Source organism: Chelon labrosus, assembly GCF_963514085.1.
Source record: "Chelon labrosus genome assembly, chromosome: 21".
Taxonomy (NCBI): domain Eukaryota; kingdom Metazoa; phylum Chordata; class Actinopteri; order Mugiliformes; family Mugilidae; genus Chelon; species Chelon labrosus.
The window spans coordinates 24,497,080-24,523,570 of record NC_140354.1 but is presented as its reverse complement, the minus strand read 5'-3'; the positions used below and the strand labels follow the sequence as shown (position 1 = coordinate 24,523,570).

The following is a 26,491-nucleotide window of genomic DNA, read 5'->3' as shown; positions in this document are numbered from 1 at the left end:
AGACAGAGGGAGAGACATGATGGACACAGGGACAGACAGGCAGGCAGAGGGACAGACAGAGGGAGAGACATGATGGACAGACAGACAGGCAGACGGACAGACAGAGGGAGAGACAGACAGGCAGGCAGAGGGACAGACAGGCAGACAGAGGGAGAGACATGATGGACAGACAGGCAGAGGGACAGACAGGCAGACAGAGGGACAGAGGGAGAGACATGATGGACAGACAGGCAGAGGGACAGACAGGAGTGGGCGCTAGCTGCAGCCCTCCGTCCTCCGTCCTCTGTCTGTCTCTGTCTTCGCCGTTGGCCTTTGGCTGAAGAATGCGGAGCGCCACATTCCTGGACCACTCAAAGGTCGTCCTCGTCTCAGCTGCTCGCGTCGTAATTATGTCGTTAGACGACAACGAGCCTCAGACTGAGCGCGCTCAGTGCGCAGCGCGGTGGAGTCTGGCTCTTATCTCAACATGTGGGCGCTCCAGCTGTGGCGCTCTGGAACAGATCGCTGCGATAGAGAGGAGCGGGTCACCATGACGACCTTCAGACCGGACCAGGGGTCAGGGGTCAGGGGTCGGGGCGGCCATTGTGTGTCTGTGACCGCGAGGAGGAGGAGGGGACTTTCAGATTAAATCTAGATTTAAATGGTTTGTTACACTTGATTCAAACGGATGAATCGGTCATTAACCGTCCTCTGAACAAAATGTCAGATGAACAGATGAAGGAATGAAGGGATGAAGGGATGAACATCTCTGGGATCCAGACCAGAAGTGAGTCAGTGTCTCTGTCCTCTGGCCCCCGGCCAACCCCCCCCCCCCCCACTGGGCGGCCTTGGCTCTGGGAGGGTCTGCCGTCGCACGGGACGCCACAGAATAGACTATTGTTGACGGAGGACAGAGGGAGGAGGTGGAGGAGAAATTAGCTTCTAATGAGAGAGTGAAACCGACGATGAAGTGTGGCTCCCTCCCACCAACATGTAGGGGCCCTGATGCTGTTATCACCTACCAGATTATCACCAGATTATCACAGCTAATAACCAGCTAATAACCAGATTATCACCAGGTAATAATCAGGTTATCACCAGGTAATAACCAGCTAATAACCAGATTATCACCAGGTAATAATCAGGTTATCACCAGGTAATAACCACCTAATAACCAGATTATCACAGCTAATAACCAGATTATCACCAGATTATCACCAGCTAATAACCAGATTATCACCAGGTAATAATCAGGTTATCACCAGGTAATAACCACCTAATAACCAGATTATCACCAGCTAATAACCAGATTATCACCAGCTAATAACCAGATTATCACCAGCTAATAACCAGATTATCACCAGATTATCACCACCTAATAACCAGATTATCACCAGCTAATAACCAGATTATCACCAGATTATCACCAGCTAATAACCAGATTATCACCAGATAATAATCAGGTTATCACCAGGTAATAACCAGGTAATAACCAGCTAATAACTACCTAATAACCAGATTATCACCAGCTAATAACCAGATTATCACCAGATTATCACCAGCTAATAACCAGATTATCACCAGGTAATAACCAGATTATCACCAGGTTATCACCAGATTATCACCAGATTATCACCAGGTAATAACCAGCTAATAACCACCTAATAACCAGATTATCACCAGGTTATCACCAGATTATCACCACCTAATAACCAGATTATCACCAGATTATCACCAGGTAATAACCAGCTAATAACATCTAATAACCAGATTATCACCAGGTTATCACCAGATTATCACCAGATTATCACCAGGTAATAACCAGCTAATAACCACCTAATAACCAGATTATCACCAGGTAATAACCAGGTAATAACCAGCTAATAACCAGATAATAACCAGATTATCACCAGGTTATCACCAGATTATCACCACCTAATAACCAGATTATCACCAGGTTATCACCAGATTATCACCAGATTATCGTGTCTGCAGGCGTCTGTCCTCTGATTTATCTTAAAAACGTGTTTAATTCTTTGAACCCTTTAAAGCTGCAGAGAAACTAAACCAACATTTCTGCATGAACACTGTCTCGATGTTTAATCCTCTATCAGAGACCTGGAGCTGGTTAGCTTAGCACTAAGGTAGCTAACGTGTAACCTTCATTTAACCTTTGACCAGATTTCTCTGAAGCGTCAGGTTTCTGGTTTATCTGGTTTAACGTATTCTGATAAAGGTCCTGGGTTCGGTTCAGACCAGAGACTCAAATATATTTGACTTCAGAAGTTTTTTCAGAAACTGAGAAACGTCCAGAAATTAAACCAGTGGTTTCTCTTTTTAGATGTCGGCTCGTTGTCCCCAGAGGATTCATTTCTTTAATAAACAGAGGAGGAAAAGTATTTGGACAGAGGTCACGTTCACTGGCATGAGAAATAAATGCGCTTTTCATTTATAGAATCACTGTGAATAAACTCCATGGTCTCAGTGAACCATCAGCAGATGTCCTTCTGTCCATGCTAACGCCTGCTAACGTTGCTAACGTCTGCATGATGCTAGGGCTAGCGTCTCTGCTCCCTGATGTTTTGACCTTTTGGTCTCGTCCTGATAGAAAACATTGCCGTGACATTTATGCCGACCCGGTTTGGTCCTAAATGCTTCGACCTTCTCTCAGACGTTCCTGGAGGACGGCGCCGCTCCTGGAGGACGGCGCCGCTCCTGGAGGACGGCGCCGTCCTCCTGGACTCAAACAATGTCTCAATCTGCCGTTGGTACGAAGACTCTGTAGGATGTTACCAGTTGGACCCAGGACGTCCACCACAGAGAGAAACGTCTCCTGTCACTAAATTAAAATGAAGTCAGGGATGAATAACGAGGAGACTCACAGTTGTCTCTGATCAGAGAACGAGTCTTCATACTCTTCATTCCGTGACAGGACAAGTTTCTCTCTGTGTGGTAGACGTCCTGGGCCCAACTGGTAAATAAAGTTCTACAGAAACATTTGGTTTCACGGTGATCAGATGTTTTACTGTCCCTGCTGTCCAAGAGCAGACAGATACAGAGGCTGGACGAGGACATGGGAAACGTGACGTCAAACAAGTTCTCCCTCCAAAATAAGTAACCTTTCCCCCTCTCCGGTCTGGCCTGCATTTTCATATTTCACTGGTATTTCCGGATGGCTCCCACATTTGCAAAATAAAGGCCATCAGAGCGATGGTTCTGATGTGGAACAATAATAAGAGAGGGAACTGAATGAAAGCCTGGAGAGGCTTGTTGACCTTTCAGAGCTAAACTGGTCCCAGGTCCTGTCTGTGCACCGCTGAGTCCATTGTGTTCCCAGAGCTTATCACAGAGCTGCAGCTTCCTCTGCTGCTCTGTGTGTGTGTGTGCACGTGTGTGTGTGTGTGGGTGTGTGTGTGTGGCTATAAAAGGTTGAGAGTCACACACACGTCTGTTTACCTGCTGATGGTTCATGACAAATGAAGGATGACAACGAACATGAATTATTCTTTTCTAGGAAGAGCTACTGTTAGCTCAGAGGCTAGGAGGCTAAGAACAGAAAGTGTTAGCTCAGAGGCTAGGAGGCTTGGAAGAGCTAGTGTTAGCTCAGAGGCTAGGATGCTAAGAAGTGCTACTGTTAGCTGGGAGGCTAAGAAGAGCTACTGTTAGCTTGGGGGCTAGCAGACTACGAAGACCTACTGTTAGCTGGGAGGCTTGGAAGAGCTACTGTTAGCTGGGAGGCTAAGAAGAGCTACTGTTAGCTGGGAGGCTAAGAAGAACTACTGTTAGCTTGGGGGCTAGCAGACTACAAAGAGCTACTGTTAGCTGGAAGGCTAAGAAGAACTACTGTTAGCTTGGGGGCTAGCAGACTACAAAGACCTACTGTTAGCTGGGAGGCTAAGAAGAGCTAGTGTTAGCTCTGGGTCTAGCAGACTAAGAAGACCTACTGTTAGCTGGGAGGCTAAGAAGTGCTACTGTTAGCTTGGGGGCTAGCAGACTACGAAGACCTACTGTTAGCTGGGAGGCTAAGAAGAGCTACTGTTAGCTGGGAGGCTAGCAGACTAAGAAGAGCTACTGTTAGCTGGGAGGCTAAGAAGAGCAACTGTTAGTTGGGGGCTAGCAGACTAAGAAGAGCTACTGTTAGCTGGGAGGCTAAGAAAAGCTACTGTTAGTTGGGTGGCTAGCAGACTAAGAAGAGCTACTGTTAGCTGGGAGGCCAAGAAAAGCTTCTGTTAGTTGGGGGCTAGCAGACTAAGAAGAGCTACTGTTAGCTCAGAGGCTAGGAGGCTAGGAAGAGCTACTGTTAGCTGGGAGGCTAGGAAGCTAAGAAGAGCTACTGTTAGCTGGGAGGCTAGGAAGCTAAGAAGAGCTACTGTTAGCTGGGAGGCTAGGAAGCTAGGAAGCTGATCAGCTGGTCTACACTTTGTTCATTCTAGATCATCATGTTCTAGTTCTGGTTCTGGTTCTGAGGATGAGGCCTGCTGATCTGATCTGCAGACTGTCTCCTCAGGTGTAGCAGACAGGGCCGGTCCACAGACGTCCTGGTCCTGGAGGACGTCTTGGAGGACTGTGGACATGAACAGAGGAACTCTGTCAACAGTGTGGTGTCCTCACAGCAGTAGTAATCCAGGCTGACACAGCTGAGAGGAATGTCAGTCATTGTCCTCCTAAAGGCCAAAGAGTCCAGAGACAGAGACGTCCATTCATCATGTGTGAAGAAGGACAGACTGTGTCCACCTGTCTCTGTAGGAGAGACACGTCCATGATGTCAACTCTGTCCTCAGACAATACACCCACAGCTCTGGGCTTCCCCTGCCCCGACAACAGGGGGAGCTGTTGTGTCCTGGTGGTATGTGTGACTCACTGCCTCCCCCCACCCACACACACACTAACACACAAACACTAACACACACCAACACACACTAATACACACTGTAACACTGTTATCAATGACCATACTGATCAGTATCGTCCTTCTGTTAGCATCTGTTAGCATCTGTTAGCATCTGTTAGGTGTCCAGTGTGTAGACCAGTGTATGGAAGTTTGTTGTTGTCTGTTGTAGTGTGTATCTTAGTGTGTTGTAGTGTAGTGTGTATCTTGGAGTGTTGTAGTGTAGTGTGTATCTGTGTGTTGTGGTGTAGTGTGTATCTTGGTGTGTTGTAGTGTAGTGTGTATCTGTGTGTTGTGGTGTAGTGTGTATCTGTGTGTTGTGGTGTAGTGTGTATCTTGGTGTTGTGGTGTAGTGTGTATCTTGGTGTGTTGTAGTGTAGTGTGTATCTGTGTGTTGTGGTGTAGTGTGTATCTTGGTGTGTTGTAGTGTAGTGTGTATCTGTGTGTTGTGGTGTAGTGTGTATCTTGGTGTGTTGTAGTGTAGTGTGTATCTGTGTGTTGTAGTGTAGTGTGTATCTGTGTGTTGTAGTGTAGTGTGTATCTGTTGTGTTGTAGTGTAGTGTGTATCTGTGTGTTGTAGTGTAGTGTGTATCTGTGTGTGTTGTAGTGTAGTGTGTATCTGTTGTGTTGTAGTGTAGTGTGTATCTCTGTGTATCTGTGTGTTGTAGTGTAGTGTGTATCTGTTGTGTACCTGTTGTGTTGTAGTGTAGTGTGTATCTGTGTGTTGTAGTGTAGTGTGTATCTGTGTGTTGTAGTGTAGTGTGTATCTCTGTTGTGTTGTAGTGTAGTGTGTATCTGTGTGTTGTAGTGTAGTGTGTATCTGTGTGTATCTGTTGTGTTGTAGTGTAGTGTGTATCTGTTGTGTTGTAGTGTAGTGTGTATCTGTGTGTATCTGTTGTGTTGTAGTGTAGTGTGTATCTGTTGTGTTGTAGTGTAGTGTGTATCTGTGTGTATCTGTTGTGTTGTAGTGTAGTGTGTATCTGTTGTGTTGTAGTGTAGTGTGTATCTGTGTGTATCTGTGTGTTGTAGTGTAGTGTGTATCTGTTGTGTTGTAGTGTAGTGTGTATCTGTTGTGTTGTAGTGTAGTGTGTATCTTAGTGTGTTGTAGTGTAGTGTGTATCTGTTGTGTTGTAGTGTAGTGTGTATCTGTGTGTTGTAGTGTAGTGTGTATCTTAGTGTGTTGTAGTGTAGTGTGTATCTGTTGTGTTGTAGTGTAGTGTGTATCTGTTGTGTTGTAGTGTAGTGTGTATCTGTTGTGTACCTGAGTCAGAACGGAAGTGAAGGTTAAACTCAGAGGAACATGGAGCTGTGCAGGAAAACACCTGGAGCAGAGGAGAACAAAGACAGAGGAGAAGGAGGAAGAGGAGGAGGAGGAGGAGGAGGAGGAGGAGGAGGAGGAAGCTGAAGCCATGTGGAGTCCAGGAAGAGAGAGTTCCTGTCTGAACGTCAGAGCAGCATCATTGTGAAGGAGAAGAATGAGTTTGACTAACACACTGTTCTCTGGGTCCATGTGGACGAGTCCATATGCTAAGCTAAGCTAAGCTAAGCTAAGCTAAGCTAATCCTGCTAACCACAGAGAAGATGAGAAAAGATCCCTTACCCAGTCCTCAGTGTCGTTGTAGGACAGCTGACCCTGCATGGACGTTGTTAGTGTAACCTAGCAACAGTAACCCTTTATAAAGCAGTAGGAGCCCTCTGATTGGTGGACAGCAGACAGCAGACCAATCAGAGGCCAGCAGGGCATTCAGTCTGTGGACGGTGTTTCCTTCAGGTCAATGTTTGGCAGAACTCAACTGGAGCAGTGGCTCCCATTGGTCCAGAACACTTCAACTTGGTCCCGCCCACTTCCTGTCTCCAGAGGTTTCATTCATGGTCTCAGATCAGGTCAAAACCCAGAAACTACAGAACCTGTCTCCTCCTCCTCCTCCTCCTCCTCCACCTCCTCCTCTCTGATGAACAGAACCAGGTCCAGACATCACATCCTGGTCTTGGCTCTTGGCTCCCTCCCACTCTGTCTCTGCAGGGTCCTTGTTCCCAGACACAATTTACATTGTATGTGGAGTAGGAGGAGATGGAAATGCCCCCCCCCCCCCAGCAGCTCAGACCCAGTCTTCATGCCCCCCCCCCCCCCCAGCAGCTCAGACCCAGTCTTCATGCCCCCCCCCCATGTTGTGGGAGGTAAAGCCTGGATTTCCCCGTTTCCACTCTCTCCAGCTCTTTAACATCCTCACCCTCTTATTTAGTTCCTCTCCTCCTTCAACCATTTAACAAACCTCCTCCTCCTCCCAGTCTACCTGAGTCTACCTGAGTCTACCTGAGTCGACCTGGTCTGAGTCTACCTGAGTCTACCTGAGTCGACCTGGTCTGAGTCTACCTGGGTCTACCTGGGTCTACCTGAGTCTACATGAGTCGACCTGGTCTGAGTCTACCTGAGTCTACCTGGGTCTACCTGGTCTGAGTCTACCTGAGTCTACCTGGTCTGGGTCTACCTGGGTCTACCTGGCCTGGGTCTACCTGGGTTTACCTGGCCTGAGTCTCAGTCATCACAGCTTCATCTCCACTGGTGTCCTTCTATCAGACATACTGATATAAATGTGTTGGTTAACTCTTGTCTCCGTCTCCGTCTCCTCCTCCTCCTCCGTCTCCTCCTCCGTCTCCTCCGTCTCCTCCTCCTCCTCCGTCTCCTCCTCCTCCTCCTCCTCCGTCTCCTCCGTCTCCTCCATCTCCTCCGTCTCCTCCTCCGTGTCCTCCGTCTCCTCCTCCTCCTCCTCCTCCTCCGTCTCCTCCTCCTTCTCCTCCGTCTCCTCCATCTCCTCCGTCTCCTCCTCCGTCTCCTCCGTCTCCTCCTCCTCCTCCATCTCCTCCGTCTCCTCCTCCTCCTCCTCCTCCTCCGTCTCCTCCGTCTCCTCCTCCGTGTCCTCCGTGTCCTCCGTCTCCTCCGTCTCCTCCGTCTCCTCCTCCATCTCCTCCTCCGTCTCCTCCTCCGTCTCCTCCTCCGTCTCCTCCGTCTCCTCCTCCGTGTCCTCCGTCTCCTCCGTCTCCTCCTCCTCCTCCTCCTCCGTCTCCTCCTCCTCCTCCTCAGTCAGCGCTCCTCTCTAATTAGCGGGTGGAGGTATTTCAGGTGTTCTCGGAGGCTTTAGGATCAGATCTAGTCTGAACCTGTCTGACTGATTAGAGGCTGGAGTGTTGATGTGTTGCTGGTTGTGTACATGAACACATGGAAGCAGTGCATTCTGGGAGTGACTGCAGGTGATTTATAGAAGGAGAAGGTGTGAGGTCTGGGTGTGTCCCCTGAACCACTGCCACCGTCCTCAGCCTCCACCTGCCACCTGGAACCTCCATCTACAGCATCCACCTCCATCTACAGCATCCACCTGCCACCTCCACCTCCATCTACAGTCTCCACCTGCCACCTGCAACCTCCATCTACAGTCTCCCCCTGCAACCTCCACCTCCACCTCCATCTCCACCTGGAACCTCCATCTACAGCATCCACCTCCACGTCCATCTACAGTCTCCACCTCCACCTCCATCTACAGTCTCCACCTGCAACCTCCACCTCCATCTACAGCATCCACCTCCATCTACAGCATCCACCTCCACCTCCATCTACAGCATCCACCTCCATCTACAGCATCCACCTCCACCTCCATCTACAGCATCCACCTCCACGTCCATCTACAGTCTCCACCTCCACCTCCATCTACAGTCTCCACCTCCACCTCCATCTACAGTCTCCACCTGCAACCTCCACCTCCATCTACAGCATCCACCTCCATCTACAGCATCCACCTCCACCTCCATCTACAGCATCCACCTCCATCTACAGCATCCACCTCCACCTCCATCTACAGCATCCACCTCCATCTACAGCATCCACCTCCACCTCCATCTACAGTCTCCACCTCCACCCTCCATCTACAGTCTCCACCTGAAACCTCCACCTCCACCTCCATCTCCACCTGGAACCTCCATCTACAGCATCCACCTCCACCTCCATCTACAGTCTCCACCTCCACCTCCATCTACAGTCTCCACCTCCATCTACAGCATCCACCTCCATCTACAGCATCCACCTCCACCTCCATCTACAGCATCCACCTCCATCTACAGCATCCACCCCCACCCTCCATCTACAGTCTCCACCTGAAACCTCCACCTCCACCTGGAACCTCCATCTACAGCATGCACCCCCACCTCCCCTGTCCATGACCCTGATCTGACCTGGACCCAGACCCTGACTGGTTGACGTTCTCTGAGTTGTAGGATAACAGCAGAAGACGCTCAGCTTTCAGCGTTACCTGAACACCTGCTAACTCACCAGGTGTTCAACTGGACCAGGAACAAAGAGGATCATGAATGTACTGACAGTCAGTGAATGCATCACTATTATAGCTCAGTGTTTCCTACAAAACTGAAACTAAACACAGCAGAGACATGGATTTGACAAACTTGACTTGTTTCATTCAGGTGTGAACTGTCCAGGTGTGATCTGTCCAGGCGTGATCAGTCCAGGTGTGATCAGTCCAGGTGTTATCAGTCCAGGTGTGATCAGTCCAGGTGTGAACTGTCCAGGTGTGATCTGTCCAGGTGTGAACTGTCCAGGTGTAAACTGTCCAGGTGTGAACTGTCCAGGTGTAAACTGTCCAGGTGTGATCTGTCCAGGTGTGAACTGTCCAGGTGTAAACTGTCCAGGTGTAATCAGTCCAGGTGTGATCAGTCCAGGTGTGATCAGTCCAGGTGTAATCAGTCCAGGTGTGAACTGGCCAGGTGTGAACTGTCCAGGTGTGATCTGTCCAGGTGTGAACTGTCCAGGTGTAAACTGTCCAGGTGTGATCTGTCCACTGTTCCCTGAGTCTGAAACAAGGTCACTGATGAATCAACCTTCCAGTGATTGACAGGTCGGCTCTCGTCAGTCTACCAGGAGCCCTCATGGTTTTCATTAGGGGGGTGGTGGGGTGGTGGGGTGCGTGTCGAGGAATGCTGCTGTGTACAGCTGAACAAAAGCAGACATTCCTCATGAAGGTGTTTCTGCTCCTCAGTGCTGTGAGGTCCATCCTCTCAACTCTGAGGATCAGAGATGTTTGACCACTAATGATCTACAGCAGAACTATTCTTCTAGATGATGGAGCTGAAGACGTTTACACCAACACCTGACGGAGAATCAGCTCTGGACTAGACCTTGTCCATCTTTAGTTTAACTTTCATCTCTGAATCCTGAGGACGTCCCATCGGCCCTAGTCTGTCTCTGGGCGTCCCGTCAGCCCATGTCTGTCTCTGGGCGTCCCGTCAGCCCTAGTCTGTCTCTGGGTGTCCCGTCGGCCCATGTCTGTCTCTGGGCGTCCCATCGGCCCTAGTCTGTCTCTGAGGGACACAGGACTAATCCAGGGTCAGGGTTGTGTCCCCCGCTCCTTTTGTCCAACTGTGATTCGTCTTCCAGGCCGAGCTGCGTCACCTCAACAATCACAGCGAATCAAACGCTGTCTTTGTTCAACAGGAAACAGGCTGCGGTGACCTTTGACCCCTGAGGATGAAATCTGCTCTGACTGACAGAGACAGCCTCTGTGTCCATGGAGGACATGAGGACAGGAGGAGGACAGTAACTCCATCATGTGTGACACAGACGTCTCTCATGAAGGTGTCTCTCGGTCTGATAGACAGATGGTGAGGACATGTGTCTCTGTTTGTCCTCCACAGTGAGACATGGATGCAGATCATAGCAGAGAAACCCATCTCTAGTCTAGAACCGGTAACCCCCCTTACCCGTCCTCACCCTTCTCAAACCTTCTCCCCCGTTTACTTGTCTCCATGGAAACCAAGCAAACATGAACAGAGAGAAGCAGCTCTGAATCTACAGCACTGATGATATATATATAAATATATAAATATATATAAATATATAAATATATAAATATATAAATATATAAATATATGTTAATAATAATTAATGTAAATGGATGTAAATGTTTCTGGTCAACAAACAGAGACTGAACCAGAGAATCAAACCTGACACATAAAACACACATATTCTCTAAAGGATCAGATTCTGACAGACAAGTCACCATGTGGTGGAGACCAGACCAGACCAGACCCACACCAGACCCACACCAGACCCAGACCCACACCCACACCCACACCAGACCAGACCCAGAGCAGACCAGACCAGACCAGACCAGACCCACACCAGACCAGACCCAGACCAGACCCGACCCGACCAGACCCAGACCCAGACCAGACCCAGACCCAGACCAGACCAGACCAAACCCAGACCCAGATCAGACTAGACCAGACCCAGACCCACACCAGACCAGACCCAGAGCAGACCAGAGCAGACCTAGACCTAGACCAGACCAGACCAGACCAGACCAGACTAGACTAGACCCAGACCCAGACCCAGACCCAGACTAGACCTGACCCAGACCAGACCAGACCCAGACCAGGCCCAGGCCCAGACCCAGACCCAGACCCAGACCAGACGAGAGCAGACCAGACCCAGACCCAGACCAGACTAGCCCAGACCAGACCAGACCAGACCCAGACCCAGAGCAGTCCCAGACCCAGACCCAGACCAGACCAGACCCAGACCAGGCCAGACCCAGACCAGACCAGACCCAGACCAGACCAGGCCAGACCCAGACCCAGACCCAGACCCAGACCCAGACCAGACCAGGCCAGACCCAGACTAGACCAGACCCAGACCCAGACCCAGACCAGGCCAGACCCAGACCCAGACCCAGACCAGGCCAGACCCAGACCCAGAGCCAGACCAGACCAGGCCAGACCAGACCCAGACCCAGACCCAGGCCCAGACCCAGACCCAGACCAGACCCAGACCAGACCAGACCAGACGAGAGCAGACCAGACCCAGACCCAGACCAGACCCAGGCCCAGACCCAGACCCAGACCCAGACCAGACCCAGACCAGACCAGACGAAAGCAGACCAGACCCAGACCCAGACCCAGACCCAAGCCAGACCAGTGTTGTAGATGGTTTATAGATGGACACACGTATCAGTAGGTCAGAGGTCAAACAGGTAGAAGTTTAAACTGACGTCTGATCTGAAACATTTAACAATAGAATGATAGTCTTCTTCTGATCACTGATCCGGGTTCAGCTTCACGTTAACAACCGTCCGATCTGTTGAGTTAACGATGTCCTGGATCAGGCCTCCTGCTGCAGAGCTCCGGTCCCGGCTGCAGCCAGACGTGTGAACATGAAGCTCAGAGTAAATTTAGCTGCAGAGCTCACGCTGCTTCCTCATGAGCTCCTGCTGGAACAACAATGGCAGGAGGACGTTCTCCACAGCTGCTGATTCACACATTGTTCTCAAATGTTCCCCAAACATCAGCCGCCGCTCAAAGGTCGCCTCTGAGAATACGTGCTGATATTTAGGAGCTGCTGCTGATGCTGAGGTGATACCAGGAGTCAGTCGGCATGGCAACCGTCTCCAGAACCTCTCAGTCTGGACGAAGACGTCTCCAGATGATTAAGATCATTATGAGACGTTAGTGCCGATGATTACTGGACCAAAACGGTCAAATAGCAGATTAGTGGACAATGTCTCAGATTACTTGTCTATTTACTGTCTCATGTTATTTTACTTTTGGACAGATTGTGTGTCTCTCTTGTCTCTTGTGTCTCGGGTGATGTTCGAGTCCTCAGGCAGGGGGCGCCAGAGAGCCCCCCAGCAGTCCTCCACTCCTCCTCCGCCTCCTCCTCTGTAATCAGTCCGGTCCAGGCAGCGCGCAGCTCGGCTCTGTCTCTGATAAGACTCCTTGGAAGAAGAGGACGCGCTAGAGACTGCGACGTTACAGAGACATTGAGTCCACGGTTACAGGACGAGAAGAAGAAGAAGAAGAAGAAGAAGAAGGATTTAAATGTTTCTCTGGATCTTTGTCTCTGGGAATTCGACTCTGATGGACTTAAAGAAGAACTTCTAGAGTCCTGTTTCTGGTTCTGCTTCTGGTTCTGGACAGACTCTCATCCTCGGAGCACTTTACGCCGCTTTCTCCCTCGTTGTCCTCTGGTGGGGGACAGTGTCTCTGAGGACCGGGGGCCCCTCCGCCTCCATAAATGCCCGGTCCGTCGAGGAGCCTCGAGGCTGGCCGGCAACATGCGCTCGTGGGTCCGGCTGCTGCTCGCGCTCCTGACTGCGAGTCTGCGCTTCGACAAGTCCCAGGTGAGTCCAGGTGATAATCGATCAACGCGTTGATTTAGTCCCTTTAATAAATATATTTATTATTCAAACACCTGCTCCTTATTCTTCACTGCTGAGCCGGATCAGAACCAGATCTGGATCCGTCATGGTCCTGATCCAGACAAGAACCGAGTCCTCAGACTGAACACTCATCTCAGCAAAGACTAATTTGTTCTGGGTCTGCACACAAGAGAAGTGGTTGTGAGGAGCCCAGACGTTCAGCTGATCATCTTTAATCAGAGATAAAATTTTATAATGATAAAATACATTTTCAAACTGTCATGCAGATGGGTCCCTCCATATGAGCTGGTTCTGGTTCTGGTTCTGCTCGAGGTTTCTTCCTGTTAAAAGGGAGTTTTTCCTTGCCACCGTTGCCTTCAGGCTGCTCTGGAGGTTTCAGGCCGGGTTTTTGTAAAGCGTCTTGAGACGATTTCTATTATTATTGACGCTATATAAATAAAATTGAATTGAATTGAATTGAAAATAATTAAACGCTTCTTCTTCTAAACCAAGACCTTCACAGACGCCCTCCTGTCCTGATCATGTGTCTTTATGTCCATGCATGTCCTCCAGACCTGATCAGTCAGAACCAGTTCAACTGGGCGTTGGTTCTGAATCAGTTTGTGATTGTGACCTGGTCCTGTTGAAGTCTATCAGGGTGTTCCTAATGTTGTGGCGGCTCAGCTTGCATCTGTTTAGTGGATCAGGGCTGAAGTGTTTATTCCGTGTTTCCTGCTCACATCCTCTGATTAGCATCAGAGATCCAGGTCTGCAGGAGGAAGTGGTGGTGATGAGTCCTCAGGGTCCGTGGACACGTCAGAGACAAACAATATGTCCACGCATGGACGCCTGCTTCCTTCAGACTTTTATAAAATGACTTTGTATTTATAATGAGCCCATCAGCTGGTCCTCGGCCTTTAGAGCGACCTGACTGAGCCTCTGATCCTTCATCCATCTATTATCCCTCCCTCCTCTCTCTATCACTCCTTCCCCCACTTCCTGACTCCTTCCTTGCTCCTTTGACCCCTAAATGTTAGCAGATGAGTCGCTCATTCACTCGGTCTTAGTGGCCATTGTCTGCCTCCTTCTCCACCTCGCGTCCTCCACCTCCCGTCCTCCACCTCCTGTCCTCCACCTCCTGTCCTCCACCTCCCGTCCTCCACCTCCTGTCCTCCACCTCCCGTCCTCCACCTCGCGTCCTCCACCTCCCGTCCTCCACCTCCTGTCCTCCGCCCTCTGACGGCCGTGAAGCTTCATTTAGAAAGAACTCAGATCTGATCAAAGTGAATCTACCTGAGGTCAGAGCAGCGTCTCATCTCCAGTCTGGACTCTTTGGAGGCTTCGTCTTTCCACATGTCTGCTGCAGGTTTAGATTCTACATCCTGGTTCTACTCGTTCTCTAAAGCTCTGGTTTAAAAGAGAGAAAACGTCTGAGGAGAAGGAGACACCAGGAGATGATTTCACCCTAATCCCAGATGATGAGGAGTTCAGTTTCAGGATGAGAAGTAGAATAAATGAGCCGAGTATTTTATTTGTGTTATTACTAATACAACAGATCTCTTCATTGGTTTTATGCTGTACTGTGCACACTGCTGGTCCACTGCTGTATACCTTAAGCCTGTAGACACAAGATGGAGGACGCTGCTGAGGACTGGTTGGTACTGAGCTGATGTGGTTGTGTGTCTCAGGGGGAAGTTCTGCCTGCAGCCCTGGTGGAGCTGGTTAGAAACAGCCCCATCTCGTCCATAGAAGACCTCCAGCTGCTGCTGCTCTCAGACTCCACAGGTAAACATGTTACTGACCCACATGTGACCTCACCCACCATGCTGACAAATCACATTAAAGACCAGGACATGCTTTAATACAGGGGTGTCAAACATATGGCCCGCGGGCCACCAGAAGGTCCAGTCTCACAAACTACTTATTCTCCTTATTATTAATTATTAATTATTATTCTTAATAAATTTCAGGTTGATGATAAAATGTTTTGTAAAAGGATCAAAGGTAAAACTTGTTATAATGTACTCGTTGTTATTTATAGGGTTTTATCTTATGTTACTGGTCCGGCCCCATTCAGATCAAACTGAGCTGGACATGCCCCCCCCCCCCCGCCCCCATAGATAAAACACCTCTATGTAATGAGTGCTACTGGTGAACATCAGGACTGAGGAGAGCCGTGTTTCCTGTCTGAACACATAGAGGGCGCTAGACGGCCTCAGACTACTGCTCCTTCATTCAGCTCATGCTTCGTTTACATGAATCTATTTCTGTTTCAGACGAGGAAGACGAGACGTCTGCAGCCAACGGAGGTCACAGAACGCCAAGAAGCCTCGGTGAGTTAGACCAGCCCCCCTTCATGGTCTGAGGCTGATCCAGATCTAGTAGGGAGAATAAAAAGAGGAGAGTGGGAGGTAGAGAGGTGTCAGTGAAGGTTCATCCACTGGGTCACATGACTAGAGTCTGATACTCACCTGGAGCTCTTCACCGAGTCAGCGCCCACAGACTGTAGAACCAACATGGCCGCCGTGTCTCCTCCTCCTCCCCTTGGTCAAACTGAGTCTAGAACTGGATCCAGGTTCTGGCTGATCCGTTACCTCTGCTCTCTGCTCCACCTTCACCAGTTACTAACAACATTTAAATCCAGCTCCATCATGGATTCACACTTTGGTAATGCTAACGTAGCTAGCTAGCTAAAGTTTAACTTGAGGTCAGTTAGCTCACAACTACTCATTTAGTAGCTTCCTGTTTCTATCAAATAAAATCCATCAGCATTATATGAACTACCTAAAATGTATGTGATGTGTACTTTAGTCCCGCCCACTAACATGGAGGGGGTGGAGCTTATGAGCTATACTGCAGCCAGACACCAGGGGGTCTCCACATGCTTTGAGGAGCCGTCATGGCGTCCACTGGTTCTACAGGCTATGGGATCATCCCTCTGGTTCACTAACAACGACCATTCATTCGTTCATCTGTTGACAGGATGTGAGGGACATGGATCGAAGGATGAGTTATGTTCAGGATGCTCCTTAAATATCTTCTGATTTAATTCACTGGTCTAAATGAATTAAATCTTATTTAGAATGAAATCCTCTGTAAATGAACACGATGCAGTCTGAGTAGTGTTCATCTTATTCTATTATTCTATTGTTCTCTTATTAGTGCTCTGCTGTTTACATCCTTACTTTAACAATGTTTACTTGATTTAATCTTTACTGAACTCTTCAAGTTGTTTTTGGATAAACTCCGACATGGATGAAAAAAACCTTGACTCTATGAACGATCAGAGTCTCTGTCGACCATGACGAGTCTTTGAAAAGTTGTCTTTTCCTAAACGTGTGCTCTGGATGCTAATGCTAATGCTAACCCCATGGCTGGGCCCCCAGACGCTCAGCCGGCCCAGCAGGCTCTGTGTAAAGTCCGGACCGAGGTGGTGGAGGTGACCAGGGCGATGTTGGACCGCAGCAACGCTCACTTCCTGTTATGGCCGCCCTGCGTGGAGGTGCAGCGCTGCTCCGGATGCTGCAACACCAAGAGCCTGCAGTGTGTCCCTGTCGTCACACACACCAGATACTTACAGGTAAGCTAGCACATGCTAACAACATGCTAACAACACACACGTGTCCAGACAAACATGCAGTGTCTTCCTCTCACTCCAGGTCATGAAGATCGAGTACAACAACAAACAGCCGACATACGCCAAGGCCGTGGTGTCGGTCCTGGACCACGTGGAGTGTAGATGTCAACCGGCTCCACGTCCTCCAGTGTCCAGGAAGAAGACGCCTCGCAGGCAGCATCGAAACCAGACGCTGAACTACAGACACACACCTGGACAGGTAGGACAATCCCTGCCACGGCCTGTCTTTAGAACATGTCCTGTATGTCCTCTGTGTCCTCTATGTCCTGACCTGAAATAAGGTCAAAACCAGCTGGTGGTCCACAGTGACACATGGAGCTTTGTAATGAAGATGCTTCGTCTGCTCAGTAGTTTTTATAAACTTTGAACTTGAACTCATTGATTATTTTACTGTTTGGGATCATTTTACATCAAACACAAGAAGCAACAGGATCACGTTTAGAAATGACCAGTGTGTCATAAGGTCAGAGGCAGTGGTGTACTGGTCCCTGGAGAAATGGGTATTCTCTCAATTTTGCCCTTTGTCATGACGCGGCTCGTAAGCCATGACAAAAACTGGAGAAACAGAGATTCAGCGTAAAATTTAACCAATTTATTTAAATAAAGTCAACAACCAACCCATAAGAAAGAAATGGTTTGAGTGGGAGTATCAGTGTGTCTGTTGATGGGTGCATGATAGTGTGTGTGTGTGTGTGTGTGTGAGTGTGTGAGTGTGTGTATTGTTGGAAAGTGCTAAAACACAGTAACTAGGCCGAAGCCAACAGAACAAAAACGCGACGCTGGAGGGATCGAGGTCGAGAGGCAGAGGCCGTGAGGGCTGTGACTGCCAGATCTTAAAGGATCAGGTGATCCTGATTAACCAGACTTTTCATTGTTATCTGTCCTAACACTAAATAAGACCCGGCCTGGTTAGACCTCAGTATTGTGTTAGGTCAAATCTTAAACTATTTGTCTCCATCCTTGTACTTTAACTTACTTTAAGGTTCCAGAGGTGGTCAGCACATCAGCCGGCCTCTGATTGTCTCATTAGTCCTCTTGCCTAAAGTTAACCAGTGTAATCAGTGAAGGTAGCGAGGACTAGCCGCATGCTGACTGAAAAATAAGTAGGTATACACCGTATACCCGCGTATAGCCTGGACTACACCATCTGTCCAGACTCTGGTTTATAACACAGCCTCCATCATTATAAGGAGATAAGAATAAACTAAACTCCTGTTAGTCATCCTGGATCAGTTTAATACCAGAAGAGGAATATTAGATCCCAGATGATCTCTGACCTTGTGACACATCACTAGAGGTCACAGGTCAAACTGGTCCCAGAGAGTAGGACTGTAGATTTGATGAATGTTCAGTTTTCATCCTGTAACGTCAGAGACGTCTGGAGACAGATGTTGAAGACGTTTCATTTCTCCGTAGGATTGTCAGCCTCTGTCTTGTTTCTACCGTCCAGGTCAAGGTTCAGTCCAAGGATGAGCTCCATCAGTGGGACGAACTGAAACAGAACCAGAGGGTCCACCTTGAGGATCTGCTGGAGCAGCACTGGAGTCCCAGAGGAGACACCTTCTCTCAGCCTGGAGACGGGTTGGGCGTGGTCGGGGAGGACGTGGTTGGCTTCGGTCCACACTGGGCCCATAACGCCAGCACACTTCTAGGGACTAGAGATGGATCAGAGGGTCAGGGAGACGGGACAGTCTCAGGCAAGAACAGAACCGCTGAGATCCTGCTCAACAGAACCGAAGGGAACATTAACGAGGTGGACACACAGACACTCGACCCAGTGAAGCAGAAAGACATGTCCCAGGATGGTTCCTCTCAGCGGGTCACTCCACATCCTCAGATCAGGTTCAGTTCCACAGAGGACGTCATCAGGTTCAGACCAACCAAAGAACCAAACCCAGAACCTCGACACCCGTCCAGACGCAGAGACAACAAGACTCCAGAGGACCGGAGGACGTCACCGGTGGAGGAGAACAGGAAGGAGGTTCTGATCCTCAACAGGAGGTTGGACCAAGAAGAGACGCTGAAGCAAATGAAACGAGAAGATAAGGACAGACTGAAAGAGACGGACACAGAGACGGACGGTGGACAACACCTGAGAGGGACACATGTCCATCATCTGCAAACAACAACACAAGGTAACAGACGGCAGCTCAAAGTGGACACGAGTAAAGGCTGTGTTGAATCCATGTCTTATCTTTTTATCTGAATAACAGAGACAAAAACGTCCACCACCACCACACGGCCGCCGCCTCCTCGTCCAAACCAGACCAGGAGACGGATGAAGAAGAACCGTAAACGGATCAGCAAGACAGCGATGAGAGCGATGCTGATGATGTAGAGTGAACCAGGTGAGTTGTTCACATTCAAACGGTGAAAGGTTGACTCTGTGGAGACGTGTCTGAACGTCTGGTTCCTCCTCAGGGACGTGGAGTGTGGATCCAGATTCTCCTCAGTAACACTACTAATGATGAACCTGTAACCTGGAGGCAACAGCAGAACAAACCTTAAGGTGGATCTTCTGAGAGGACTCTGAAAGACTGACTGGAGTCAAGAAGAGTCGACGCTGTAGAAACTGTGGAGGACTCCACCTGGAACCTGGTTTAGATATCAGCAGAGAAGAACTGCACTTAAACCGAGTCTGTGGAGGTTGGAGCTGAACGCCTGGTTCTTTAGAGGATGTTTGGAGACAATCATCAGTAACTACAACGTGTGATATCGTCATAGCTCATCAAAACCACCACGGCCTCAGTTTAACCATATTTAATTTAACTCTGGACAGATGGGATCAGAGGACAGTGCTTTGTTTCTTATTTATTTCCAAACCAGTTTCCTGCTGGTTCTCTTTAGGTGTGTCCACCGTCTCTTACACTCATTCCTTTTAAAGCAGTTTTCTATGAGTGCCCCCACTGTAGTAGTTTTATACGTTGACATCATTACTGACAGGAAACTTAAAAGAATCAGGAGCTAGTTGGGTATAGACGTTCTTGCTGATGATATTTCACGTCTGACGTTCTTCTTAAGTTATTGAGAAATGACTGTTGTTCTTCTCACCGACTCACAACTGTTACTTACTTCTGATTTCTCTGGGACGTGGTGGAAAGGGTTTGTGATAACTTTGCTGTTTTCATATAAGAAGCTAACGTTCTTGAATCTGCTTCGACTTGTGTTTTTATTCCTCTTCACCAGTGAAGTAATGTTAGCATGTTAGCATGTTAGCTTTTCCATCCAGGTTAAAAACAACTTAAGCTTCTTTCATTTGGAGAGACTGCAGCATTTAGACCAAAACCAGAACCCTGGTTCTAAACATGAAGGTCGTCCTCTGTCAGTCAGTAACTAGTGTAACGTGGATGTGTGGTGAGGTGGTAGTAGTTGATCATCTAAACAGAATCCATGGAGTCCACTCAGTCAAAGGCTGCACCCAAACAACAACAACAAACACTGAACGTTTAAAAGAAGAGAAATGTTTCCTGGAAACAGCGTCAAGGAGAAACATCTTCCAGAGAGGGTTAGGGAGTTTATGGCAGCGTTGGATGACCAGAACATTTCTGGAGTAGAGAACACAAGGTACCAGCTACCCTCTCCACACTACATTAACTTTGACTGAAAGATTTATTGGACTGAATCCAGTCCACTCTAGGAGAAGACAAGGAAGACAAGGACAGACTTTAGGAAGCTACAGGAGACCAACTCTAGGAGAAGACAAGGAAGACAAGGACAGACTTTAGGAAGCTACAGGAGACCAACTCTAGGAGAAGACAAGGAAGACAAGGACAGACTTTAGGAAGACACAGGAGACCAACTCTAGGAGAAGACAAGGAAGACAAGGACAGACTTTAGGAAGCTACAGGAGGCCAACTCGGACATTTAGGATCAGAGAGGGACTCGACGTTCAAAGATCTGGACCTCCATAGTTCCCAGAGACGTCAGCAGGACATGAGTCCAGCCCTGGTTGGAGACGCTGGAGACGATGGAGAGGTTTGTTGACTCTGACTAGAGACAGAAGTTGAGGTGGGGGTTGATGAGCTGGAGGTGAACTCTGGCAAACACTCTGTTTGTAGTTTGTTTTTCACAATTACCCACTTTGACTCTTGGCTGCAAAGCCCCCGACTCAGCAAACATCTGCTCAGCTATGAACGATGGAGCCAAGAAGTATCTGGTCCCCGTCAGCGTGGAATCATACCAGGAATCTGAGGCTGGGTCTGAGGCTGTAGTTTAGAGGTTTGTTATGAAGTAGTTGGAGGTAGATTCAAGTCTGTCCAGCTGTGAAGCCGTGAGGTCTCACACAGACGTTCTACTTCTAAACAGCAGAGCAGCTCTACATTCAGCATGGAGGTGGGAAACCTTCCTACCTCTGGGTGTCCACCTCCTGCAGCTTCAAACAAAGACAACAACCAACCAAGAGTCTTCACGGCTGACAGAGCCCAGAGGATGACAGGCCTCAGTGGGTTAGCCACCCAGCTAACAGCCACATCTCCTCCTCCTCTGAGACAGCATTAGCATCTGTAAATATAAAGCCGTTGCTCTGTGAATGATGGAGGGAAACATGTTCACCCAAGCAGAACAGCAGCAGCCTCTTTCTCTTCTTATCTGTAAAACATCATGAACATGTTCTGTAAAGTTTAAGGTTGTTGAATGAGGTAGGAACCAAAATAAATTTAATAAAAACTGACTAAAACAGGAACGGCAGGTGCTGCAGGGATCCACAGGTACTAAAACCAGGAGTCACTAGAGGTAGAACAGACAAAGAGAGAGACAGGACACCTGAGCAGAGGGCTGACGAGACACAGGCAAAACTAACGAGGAGAAACCAATCAACCAATCAGAGGCAAAACACAGGAAGTAAATCAGGAAGGAGCTTAGGAAGAAAAAGCAGGAAACACAAAGATAGAGGTCCAGAGTTTAAAAGATCTAAAAGTCGAGAAGCATCGTGGTGATTTCTGCGGTGACATTAAAATAACCTCTGACCCTGGAGACCATCTCACTGCATCTCTCAGTCGCCCTCAGACGGTGACCCATGGAGGGGTGACCCTCAGACGGTGACCCATGGAGGGGTGATCCTCAGTCGGTGACCCATGGAGGGGTGACCCTCAGACGGTGACCCATGGAGGGGTGACCCTCAGACGGTGACCCATGGAGGGGTGAAACAGGTCGTGACCCATGGAGGTCAAACTGCTCCTGAACCACCGAGCTGAGGTCACAGGAAGACATTGCTCAGGAAGAGACCAGAAGATGTCAGCGTGTTACAGTCACACAGACTGACACTGTAAGTTCAGGGGTCAGGGGTCAGAGGTCAGAGGTCAGAGGTCAGTGTCAGGGTTAACTCAGATCAGACTGAGTTCAGGCCTGTCAGGATGAACAGATGTGGAGATAAACGGTGGATAAAGTGGATCCATGTGTTTGAGGTGAAGAAACTCCTCCTTCTGTATCTACATGTACAGTAGCTCAACAGACTCAACCTCCACATGACCTGAAACTGAGCTCATCACATTCACATCAGCCAGAACATTATGACCTCTGTTCCGATCCAGCGGGACTTTTAATTCTGATCAGATCTTAGGAAACAGTGATTACGTTTCCTCTGAGAGGAGTTCAGCTGCATTAATCTGACAGATCATGTCACATGGAGAGTCATTATGAAACATATTCTCAGGTTGTTGTAGTTCTCATTTTAGCCACTAGAGGCGCCAGGCCTCCGTCCTCTGGTTAAACCACTGCTCTGATTCATGTCTGATCTAAACACTGAAGCCTCTGACTAATTAATTCATTATAACCAGCAACAGACAGAAACATTTACACAGAATAAGCATTTATTTCTAGTTTGTCAATAATCAGAATAATGTTTCTCTTCTTAAAGTGAATCATCAGGGCAGTTTGTTATAACCTGTGGGTTTGTCTCTGATGAATAAACATTAATTAACTACAGAGAGTCTCAAGTTTGAAAAGAAGCTTTAAAACATTCTCAGGATTTTCAGTTTGAAACATTGATTCAGTCCAGACACAGTGAACACGGCACGTCTATATATCTATATATCTATATAATCTGTATAATCTAGATAATCTGTATAATCTGTATATCTATATAATCTATATACACAGTACAGCCAGGCCTCAGCTGCATAATGTCAGACGTCAAACACATTTCGTCTGAAGGACAGTTGATTGTCAGTGGTGACAGAGAGAATGTGAGGAAGTCATAAAAGAACCAGATTTCAACACGATTCTTCAGAGTTTGTGGTTAGAGATGAACTTCCTGTTCGAGACGCTTGGCACCAGAGGAGGAACCAGAGGAGGAACCAGAGGAGGAACAAGGTCAGAATAAAACTCTTTAGTCCTGAACCAGCAGGAGCTGTTTCCCACGATGGGGTCGTTTCCTCCGACTCCGACTCCAGTGCCACCCAGTGGTTGGACAGTAGAGGACAGTGAGTAAAGACAGCCTTTAACCTGGAAGCATCAAAGTAGAGACAGGAGGTGTGCTGTGAGCTCAGGGTGCTGCTCTCATGAAGGCCGTGGGGAGGTGGCAGTACCCCGAGGCCTGTACGCTGCCCCCTGGAGGCCAGGAGGGGAAAGGTCCTGAGTAGTAGTCTGGGGGTTGGTCCTGTTGGGGCTCGAGGACGGGCCTCGGCGCCGTGTCCGGGCTCGGCCGGGTCGAGTCTTCTTGGCTATGAGACGCGAGGTCCTGAGTGGACCTGGTGGTGCTGAGGCTGGGCAGACAGACGTAACCTTCACCAAACAGAACCAGGTTCACCGGGACATCACCACCACGTCTGTCCTCTGTCTCCTCCACGGAATCTGAGGTCATATCTGCAGACTGTCAGAGGACACAGAGAAGACGTGTTAGCGTTAGCATTTTATTAATGGATTCCTTCTAATGCACTCTACAGCTAGTTAGCTTAGCTTCACTCAGCTCAGATTTATGTAATGTTACAGAAGTAAAGGAGCAGAAAACCTCCGTCTGACAGGAAGACGAGAAAAAAGACGAGAGTCTGATCTGAAGCATTTAGTTTCTGAGGAGGACATGTGTTTGACCTTTAACCCTGTTCTGTGGTTTGTGGGACATGTTCAGATGACGGGAGGTGGTGCTGGATGGAAGATGATGAACTCTGACCTGACAGAAGATGTACGGCCCGCTGAAGCTCATGGACGACGTGTCCGAGCCGCTGAACTTCTCAGCAGGAGACGGCAGATTATCACAGCTCCAGCAGCCTTCGTCCTGGTCCACACTCATCCTCTTCCTCTCTGGGTCCCTGCTGGACCACAGCAATGCTTCTGAGGAGCTGCACAGAGGAAGGGTTCAGGGTTAGGGTTGGATTACTCCGTCCTGACGAGGACGACCTGTCTGGATCAAACTCACCATGTGGACACACTGTCCAGCTGCTGCACTTTGCAGATGGACATGTCCTCAGTCTGTACGAGTGTCCTGCTGCTGGACGACTGGAAGACAAAGAGGAAGCACGCGTTAGTTCAAGAAGGAAAACATGAAGACGAATGAGGTGTCATTCAGCCTCACCTTGATCTCAGAGAGGATTTTACTTTTTCCTGGAGAGGGAACCGAGTCCACCCACAGAACCACCTTCCTAACGGGTCACAGTGAACAGAACCAGGTTTAAATGGAAACTTTAGAAGGACAGCACCTGGATGTGTGTCTCATATCTGAAGAACGTACCTCTGACACGCTGGGACGGTGAAGTAGAGGGTGAGGAAGACTGAGGCCACGATGGCGGCGGTGAGGATGTAGGGGAGGACGAAGGAGGCTGAGAGGACGGAAGACAGAACCATGAAGATGATGAGGATGAGGATTAGGAGAACAACAGAATCAGATCCACACCTTTGTTAGAGGTCCACTCCTTCGGGTCACTCCACTCCGACGGGACCCCTTCGTAGCTGGAACCAGGGACGACCAGCGAGCGGACCTTGACCTGGTAGCCTTGAGATGGGACCAAGGACAGTCCTGGGATGGTCAGAGACATGGAGCCCTCAGAGATGTTCAGCAGCACCTGAGACCCCTGAGGAACCAACATTTAATTTTATTTATTTAGTCTTGATTGAACCTGGTTTGAGACCGGACCAAGAACGGCAGCAACACGTTTTAGAACCCAGAGAGGAACAACGTAGAAATACCCAGGACGGACAGAGGACAGAGACAGGACTCAACGTTTAAACACCATCCAGAAATCTTTAAATAAACTTCCTCTCACCTGCTCCTCCTCTGTCCTGTAGTAAAGGACCTGGTAGGACAGTCTGAGCCCTGAAGGCTTTACGGGTTTGGTCCACTCCACCAACCAGCAGCCGTCCTCTTTCTCACGCACGTTTACATTCTGGGGAGGACTGGGACAGACTGGACAACCAGAGGACAACCGGAGGACAACCAGAGAGGACAACCAGAGGACAACCAAAGAGGACAACCAGAGAGGACAGCCAGAGAGGACAACCAGAGAGGACAACCAGAGGACAACCAAAGAGGACAACCAGAGAGGACAACCAAAGGACAACCAGAGGACAACCAGAGAGGACAACCAGAGGACCACAGTGTCAGAAAAGACATCAGATACTATTAGTGATAAAAGGATGTGATGCTTCCTTCCAGACACCAGGTGGTGCTGCTGCTTCATGTCTCATTTAGTCTGGAACGATCCGTCTCTGTGTCCTGAGATCTTACTGGTTTTGCTGGGGTCAAAGGTCTTGGTGTTGAGCGTTGGCTGCAGGTCCAGCAGCAGATGTTCTGGTTCTGAGACGTTTAGAGAGCAGCTGAACGTCAGCGTCGTCCCGCTGGAGTCCGGACGGACGGTCGTATTCGTGCAGCACGGCTCAGACCTGCAGACGGGACGAAGACAGACTCATGAAGGAAGGAGCGGTAGCTGGACGGATGAGTTCAGACTCTACTTACGCTGCCGTGAGGTTGTGTCTGCAGACCAGCGTGAAGGAAACGAAGCGAGACGTCTCTCTGCTCAGATCCCAGCTGCACACCACCTCCCCGTCTCCAGCCAGCTCACAGTACACCTCCGGAACCTGACCCCCATCTAGACACAGAGAACCAGAGCTAGAACCAAACACTGCACAGCCAGAATGAATGAAACTGGACCAGAAACCTGGTTCACCTCCTCCAGTGGTCCAGGTCACGGGACGAGTCCAGACGCTCCACTGTCCCACAGCAGCCTTGGTCCTCACCCTGGCCTCGTACTTGTGGCCTGGAAGCAGGTCCTCCCTGTCCAGCTTCACTCTGGTGTCAGAGACGTTCTCCGTCTGCACAGAGACAGACCTGATGTCTTACAGCAGATCAAACACTCGTCTAATCTTCAGCTCAACAACCAGCTCTAAACGCTCAGACGCGACTCTCGGGGGTTTGAGAGTTTTCCTGTGAGAGGAAATCTTAAACGTGAAGCTGCTTCCTGATTCTAAAGCTGCCCCCCTACCTTCCATCCGTCCCGATGCAGCGTCCTGTAGCTGACCTGGTAGGTCAGCACTCTGTTCAGGGCTGAGGAGGGGGTGTACGGGCTGGACCACTGCAGCCACTGGCCTCCATCATCTGCTCTGTGCGTGGACAGGTGGACCGGAGGACGAGCTCTCACTGCAACACAGACAGAGAGTTAATGAGAGACGAGCTGGACTCAGAGGGACAGAGAGGACATCAGGACGTCAGGACTCACGGTGGTGAGACAGAACCAGAGACTTGGGACGGGACGAGCAGACGTTCAGCGTCTCATCCTTCAGGAAGAACGCCGTGTGTTCGATGCCGATGGCAAGAACCGGAGCTTTAAATCTGCAGCTGGAGAATTCAGAGTCTGCAGAAAC

General features: G+C 49.2%; 2 protein-coding genes across 3 annotated transcripts in view; one reads left to right on the top strand and one right to left on the bottom strand.

Moving 5' to 3' along the window:
• Positions 1–466: 466 nt before the first annotated feature.
• On the top strand, positions 467–19,856 carry pdgfbb (platelet-derived growth factor beta polypeptide b; the record flags this gene model as incomplete). The annotated part of the gene is made up of 11 exons (XM_084570822.1): positions 467–569; positions 2,588–2,747; positions 8,183–8,380; positions 12,480–13,047; positions 14,754–14,850; positions 15,342–15,398; positions 16,452–16,645; positions 16,725–16,901; positions 18,153–18,837; positions 18,916–19,050; positions 19,124–19,856. 10 exons carry the CDS (start codon positions 467–469, stop codon positions 19,038–19,040), a joined length of 2,364 nt encoding a protein of 787 aa, XP_084426948.1. The 3' UTR covers positions 19,041–19,050; positions 19,124–19,856.
• Positions 19,857–20,513: 657 nt separating this feature from the next.
• The window catches only part of csf2rb (colony stimulating factor 2 receptor subunit beta), a 9,401-nt gene continuing 3,423 nt past the window's right edge, over positions 20,514–26,491 (bottom strand). Inside the window, exons 3-15 of one of the 2 annotated variants that reach the window (XR_014699704.1) lie at positions 26,347–26,491; positions 26,113–26,267; positions 25,798–25,942; positions 25,587–25,719; positions 25,359–25,513; positions 24,898–25,037; positions 24,528–24,705; positions 24,366–24,453; positions 24,210–24,276; positions 24,054–24,133; positions 23,808–23,976; positions 20,783–23,510; positions 20,514–20,692 (exon numbers count right to left, since the gene is read on the bottom strand). The exon at positions 26,347–26,491 is cut by the window's right edge and continues 19 nt beyond it. Coding sequence is in view for 1 of the 2 variants with exons in the window: in XM_084571001.1 (XP_084427127.1) it covers positions 23,184–23,510; positions 23,808–23,976; positions 24,054–24,133; positions 24,210–24,276; positions 24,366–24,453; positions 24,528–24,705; positions 24,898–25,037; positions 25,359–25,513; positions 25,587–25,719; positions 25,798–25,942; positions 26,113–26,267; positions 26,347–26,491 (1,782 nt within the window). In the remaining variant the exon portion in view is untranslated. Of the gene's footprint in view, positions 20,693–20,782; positions 23,511–23,807; positions 23,977–24,053; positions 24,134–24,209; positions 24,277–24,365; positions 24,454–24,527; positions 24,706–24,897; positions 25,038–25,358; positions 25,514–25,586; positions 25,720–25,797; positions 25,943–26,112; positions 26,268–26,346 lie in introns of those variants that run through there. The other variant, XM_084571001.1, reaches the window with a different exon arrangement.